The 6,668-nt window shown below is 49.0% G+C and overlaps 1 protein-coding gene across 1 annotated transcript; it reads left to right on the top strand.

Moving 5' to 3' along the window:
* The first annotated feature begins 2,057 nt into the window (after positions 1–2,057).
* LOC120848327 (golgin subfamily A member 2-like) lies at positions 2,058–3,219 on the top strand. The gene has a single exon (XM_040220325.1). The coding sequence runs from the start codon at positions 2,097–2,099 to the stop codon at positions 3,150–3,152; it is 1,056 nt and encodes a 351-aa protein (XP_040076259.1). The 5' UTR covers positions 2,058–2,096; the 3' UTR covers positions 3,153–3,219.
* The last annotated feature ends 3,449 nt before the right edge of the window (positions 3,220–6,668 follow it).

The following is a 6,668-nucleotide window of genomic DNA, read 5'->3' as shown; positions in this document are numbered from 1 at the left end:
TCACCTTCATTAATCCAAAGCCGACCGAACACGCTGCAGCAGAAAGCCCAGACGGACGGCACGCACGGCATGGACGAACGACGCCCGTACGAGCAGAGGCCATACAGAATGATGCTGTGACGACGGCGTGCAGGCAAGCAGGCGGGCAGGCCCATGGTAGGCCGTGGCAGGCGCCATTCATTATGTGGTTTTTGTGACGTATTAGTCTAAAACTAATTAGTCGTTTTAAGCAGATGGTGTCGGTCGGAAGCGGGAATGTTAATATGCTTGTGATGCCCATGTCCCACTAGAGCGACAGACAGAAACAAACGGCAGCGACAAGCTTCAAACCAGAGTCTTTCGCCATTTGAGAGGCTTTGTAGAATGAAGGAGGCTATGCTCAAACACGAGCATCAATCACGCGAGGGTATCTTTGGGAGGGTTGCAATCGCTCGTGCTTACTTCACGAGCACCGAACGACTAACGCCTGCCAAAGGTACCACCGCGAGCATGCTGCACGGGTTCGAGGCTTGTCGCTGTCTTGTTTCTGCCTGTCGCTGTAGTGGGACACGGCATGAGTAACCAAAGGGCGCACATGCGTGCGCAACGAATTTCGACTGTTATATATGTAATGAAAGGTAGCGCCACCTATGTTGCGTTAGCCCTACTGGCAACTCCGGCAGAGCTGGCAGAGCCAGCCTGGCGCCATTAGAACAATAAAAGAACACGTTATGTTTTAAAATCCAGCGCCATCCTGTAAATCCAAAACACTAAAAAGAACCCACGCATAACATGGTGTCAGAAGTGAGATAAGCAAGTGAGCAGCATCTACCACAGAAGCGATGGCGTTGTTTTTTCCGCCCATTCAAGCCTTCTCGGCAGCCGCCAACCAGGCAGAGGAATGGAGAGACTGGAAGAAGAGCTTCACGATCTACGAACGTGCAACAAAGTACCACAAGGAAGACGACGAGACAAGGATTGCTCTGCTGCTACATGTTGGAGGCGCGGAACTCGTGCAGAAGTACCACGCATTCACATTTCCGGCGGCGCAGCAGAAGTTCGCCGATGTTCTTCAGTGTTTCGACGAGCACTTCGAAAGGTACCGCAACACAACGCATGCATCCTACGTCTTCCATAACTTGAAACAGTCGAAAGACCAAACGTTCAAGGCCTTCGCTCAAGCCGTAGAGAAGCAGGCAAATCAATGCGCTTTTGGTGAAGCTCGCAACCGTATGATCACCGACCGCGTCGTTCATGGAATAAATGACAACTCGCTGAGAGAACGCTTGTTGCGCGAGAAGAAACTTACACTCGACAAAGTCAAGGACCAGTGTATGGCAGCGCAACTTTCCAGAACGTACGCCCAAGAGATGCAGCAATAGCGTCCGGAGGTGCTCGCAATACATCGCCGCGCTCCACCAACTTCACGGCAGTATGACGCTACGCGGGAACCAAGTGAAGGAGCGCCCACTCACCGCCAGCCACCGCAGCCTCGTCACAACTCGCAAAGAACATGCTCCAGGTGTGGCCAATTTCACCAGCCACGACAGTGCCCAGCATTCGGACAACAGTGTTACAACTATGGCAAGCCCAACCACTATGCTGCGTTGTGTCAGCAGCTACATCAGCCTCGTCCGTTGCAGTCGCGTCATGCCCACGTCGTGCGAGAGCTGCAGGAGGATGCACCTCTCTCCTTGGATGTGCTGACTGTTCGCACCGTTCAGCACTCTTCTTCATAAAACCAAAGAGTGAACGTCAGTGGACATGACCATGTGTTCAAACTGGACACTGCATCAGATGTGAACCTAATCTCGATGGAGCAGTTGCAGAAGTTGCCGGATACCCCACTACTTAACAGCCCTGGTGCTTGTGTGACTACTTACACCGGTGAGCCGTTGCCACTACGTGGAGAGTGCTTTCTAATATGCAGCGTACCTGGCACATCGGCAACACTGAAGTTCTGCATAGTTGACATGTCAACAGCTGCCATTTTGGGTTTGGATGCCTGTTGGGAGCTGAAGCTAATACAACTCAACAGACTCAAGTGCAACTCGGTTGATGACACTACAGGAAGGGATGACACACCAGAAGTATGCTTTCTGGAGCAAAGCTACTCCATGGCTTTGCCGTCTAAACCCAAGGATGCCCAATCATTGACTGCTCACTCCTGTCAGGACCTCTCCCAGTTAGCAAGTGAGGACCAGCCAAGCAATAGGGTGCTGTCGTCTGCGGAGATTCTTCGGCAGATCACGCTGCAGCTAAACGGCCTGATGAACGACACCAACGCGGCTCTCAATGGAGACATTGCGGCGCTTGCGGAGAGCTCCGGCACCCCGAGGAATGATGCCCTCTTGCGAAGGAACCAGGAGCTGGCCACGAGCCTCGAGTCCCTGCAGCAAGACAGGGACCAACTCGAGTTTCAGCTGCAGGAGCTGAGGGGCAAGCTGACACGGCAGCAGCGTGAGTACGAGCGTGAGCAGCAAGAGCGGGAGGATCAGTCTCGGCGCGAGCTGGGGGCCATGAACGACCAGCTACAGGTGCACATCCAGACCATCGGCATCCTGGTGGCCGAGAAGACGGAGCTTCAGTCGGCGCTCTCCCAGAGCCAGCAGACCGCCAAGCAGAAGGCCGTGGAGACGGAAGAATTGCAAGGAAGACTGAAGGCGGCTAGAGAGAGAAACACGGACTTGGAGCGAACGTTGAACTTTGTCAGCAGCCAGAGCCAGGTTCAGGAGAAGAGTTCCCAAGAGTACCTCATGGAAATCGAGATGCTCAAGACGGAACAGTACAAATCAAGCAAATCAATCGAAGAACTGAAGCAAGAACTTTCTGAGCTGAGCAACAAGCTTGGCAAGAAGGCGAAAGACAATGAAGCCCTGCAACAGGAGCTTGGCGACTTCAAGAAGGAGCTGTCCTTGGCGCAGCTTTATGCTCAGCAGCTCGGAGGCGCTCAGGCCTCTGAGAATGTGCACAGCCAGTTGGAGGAGCTCCACCAAGAGAAGTTGGACATGGAGAAGAAAGTCAACAAGTTCAAGGATGCCATGGAGCAGATTGCAGCAGAAAAGCAGCAGATGTCCTCTCACTACCAGTCGTACGTGGACCGGCTCTCTCAGCAGCTGGAAACAAGCAAGGAAACGGTGGAGGCACATACCGCAGAAACCGCTACCACCTGAGAGAAGCACACCTGCCACCGAGGGATCGAGAGGCACCACCCCAAGTGCAAAGGAGTGTGGAGGATCTGTGCCCATCGTCTGACTTAGATGAAGACTCCTCCCGGGCAGCGAATGTACCATGTGATACCAGCAGTGGACCGACAACCTCAGTTCACACACGTTCAGGAAGACAAGTTCGTCCTCCAAACCGCATGAACTTGTTAAAAAAAAAAAAGGAAAAAAGGGGCGTGTTATATATGTAATGAAAGGTAGCGCCACCTATGTTGCGTTAGCCCTACTGGCAACTCCGGCAGAGCTGGCAGAGCCAGCCGGGCGCCATTAGAACAATAAAAGAACACGTTATGTTTTAAAATCCAGCGCCATCCTGTCAATCCAAAACACTAAAAAGAACCCACGCATAACATCGACCACAGCCGCCGCGCCGCAAGGTGGCGCGGTAATGCAGCTCGGCGACGGCTAGCGTAGGTCGTTAAGTTTGTGGCAGGCTGTACGTGGTCGGTTGTTCTATCGGCTGCGTCAGTAACACGCGATGTGGCCAGCCGCGCTGCAGTGGAAGCAGTGCTACAGTTGAATGGACTCCTTGCCTCCTTGGGAAGAACGATCTCAAAGAGTTAACACTTAAATTATGTAATATAGCCAATGAAATATTCCATAAAAAACAAGAATCACATCTATGGTTATGAATAACTAATTAAATAGCTCGTAATAATATTTAATCCCCGGTGTTCACTGTAGTTGCGAGGCATGCATATGAAGCGACTGTGGTGTGAACTGCTGCATGTCTGAGAATTTGTCTTAATTCTCTCTCACAAGCGACATAACTTTAACTGGAGAAAAATGGGGGCTTGTTGGGATGCACCCTTTAAGTTCAGTGTATTTCAGGCTCCTTTCGTTGGAATAAAAATGTAATAAGCACAAATTAACTGCACAGTTGACAAATGATTAATACATACATTTCTGTTTAGGTGAACTTCCGTTTTGAAGAGATGGTTAGCCCACGTGTTGTACTAAAACTCTGTGGTGTTTCAATATTAAATGTGAGTACCATTTTGGTTAAAGGTGAGTAGAGTCATACGATATTAGGATAATGCATTTTTATAATTATCAAGTTAGCAGAAAGACCATATAGAATAATGAAAATAGCCCTCAATTGTTGCTAATTGCAGTTTATTAAAAAAAGTGGAGGAATATTTTTTTAGGATTGGACACTCTTTTGTGTATGGACTTTTACCATACACTCGACCAAACTGGTACTTATCGCTAAATTATGGTATGTATCTTTCACATTGCCATCAGAACTATTAAGCGACCAATGACCAGTCCTTGTGGCTGGAGCAAGGATTTTATACCTATTCGTTTTTGTTTTTGAAGAACAAACAATATTATGTGTACGCTGTCGAAGTGCATATCCCACATACAGAAGGGTATGTTACCGCGAACAGGTAATTTTTATAACTATTGCGAACATAATTGAGGGTCTTAGCGTTAGAACGATGCTATGAGTACCCTTGCAGCATACAGCCGGGAAGACATCCACGAGCCAAACACGAAAAGATACACAATTTTTGTACAAATTCACTCAAAGTCGAGGAGCGGAAATGTTTATCGATCTGTGATCTGCTGTAATAATATTTTTGGCGTGTGGCGAATATGTCATGATACAATTTGAAACATCGCTCATACAAAGAGCCATGATACCAGCATGCGACACGCAGAAGGCGCTCCTACACTGCTGGCAAAAATAATACGCCCAGACGTGTAAACCGTTGTCCCATAACGGACACATCGAAACGTGTTCGTTTTACACGCAGCCGTCTGTGTTTTTCGTCTACACATGAGGTGCTGTGTAAACTTAACACGCTACACCGTGTCTGCCTTCGGCAAAACACGTTTCGAGCGTGTTCCTTATGAAACATGTCGGCCAGCGGCCGAGAACAAGCGAGAGGCGAGCCCAGCGAGCCGCGCGCCTTTCAGCCGAATTGAAAGCACACAGGGCGCGTTAGTTATCGTTCGATGTCTTTTATACACAGTAAAGTTTCCAAGCGGCGGACGTAGCTACGTGCAAAGGTACGTACGTGCGTCGTCGGCGGCGTCGGTAGCTTCAACGAGCCGCTAGACAAAAAAAAAAAAAAACGAATGCCGAACTCACATGGATAAATAACTTGAGCAAACTATTTAGAATCGGGCGGTAACTTGCGCCACCTATCGAGATTTCTAGCAGCCTGTATTTAAAAAAAGACTAGTCTGTTAACACTGCGAACGAGCACGATTAGACAGCAACCCAACATACAACGCAGGCAACACAGCACACAGCTACACAGCACCGACATGTACACAAACACAACAACGACACTACGCCCGACACTTCCTACACCATATCCATTTCTCCCCGCGGCGCATATAAGCTTGACATGTGCGGGTGAGCTCTTTGGTCGCTGACCATTACAGATTTATGGAAGAATACACAAAACACGGCGCAATGGACAGCCGTGTGTTAGAACTGTTTGCATTTAAAAAGTATGGAGGCAAAATCTATAATGTTAGTCCGTTGCAATACATAACGATATGTTAACAATAAATCTTAAACCGGTCATGAAAAAGTTAAAATTTTTGTTATTTTCTTGCTTGACCAGTGTTATGAGCAGTCCGACTAGCTTGAATAAGATAGGAAAACAAATTATTGGGATTTTGTCATTACGTACACAATTATAAATAAAAATGATCCTTGCGCAAAGCATTTTTTATATATTTTTGTGGAGGACATCCGCCCAAAACTTTACTTCCGCTAGTTGCAGTACGGGAGCAGACGCCTTCACTTTTGGGGCGTTTGATGCAGTTTGTTGTCGTATGTCGTGTCGGTGTAGACTGGAGCGGTGGGGCTTGGGAGTTTGTGACCAGTGTTATTCGTGAACACTGGTGTGGGGCGCTGATGCGTCTTTTTTTTATACTGCCGCCACCCCGAACTTTGAAGATACACGGGCCCGTAGCACTGCATTATGCTGAATCGCAAGCTCCTTCTCTGTTGACGTCGCTTTCCTGGTACCACTCGTGGATACTGAAAGCGTTTAAACAGTGTGCACCGTCTCGCCTACATCCCCGGTGACGTACTCGACCTGTTGAAACTTATTGCTTCCGTCATTTTGGAGTACGCAAGGCAGTTATCTCGTTGGTCTGGTTTCGGTTATAAAAGCAAGGCAAAACGCTCGTAGTTCCCGCCCTCAGTACACGTTGGACATCTTCCACACTTTGACACCGGATAACTGAATGAACGAGGATTTACATTCACTTCTGAGGTTACTCTCGCCGCTTCCTCACCGTTGAGCAGCAGGATGAGCTGGCGTCAAGCCGCGGATAAAAGGCTTGAGCATTAACAGCCCAAGCGCACTGGGTGCCGATGCGGGCGACGCGCGTTTCTGTCAACCGGGAGGCCAGCACAAACCGTGACCGTTCCAGCTCTTCGTCATGACACGGTGTTGCAGAGACCAGGGTAAAATACAGCTACACAAATCACCGAAG

This window comes from Ixodes scapularis, unplaced genomic scaffold, assembly GCF_016920785.2.
Source record: "Ixodes scapularis isolate PalLabHiFi unplaced genomic scaffold, ASM1692078v2 PGA_scaffold17__5_contigs__length_683569, whole genome shotgun sequence".
Classification (NCBI taxonomy): Eukaryota; Metazoa; Arthropoda; class Arachnida; order Ixodida; family Ixodidae; genus Ixodes; species Ixodes scapularis.
This window is presented reverse-complemented; position numbering and strand designations above follow the sequence as displayed.

Coding starts and splice junctions, on each gene's coding strand:
- LOC120848327 (XM_040220325.1), top strand. CDS start 2,097: ATGGCTTTGCCGTCTAAACCCAAGGATGCCCAATCATTGACTGCTCAC.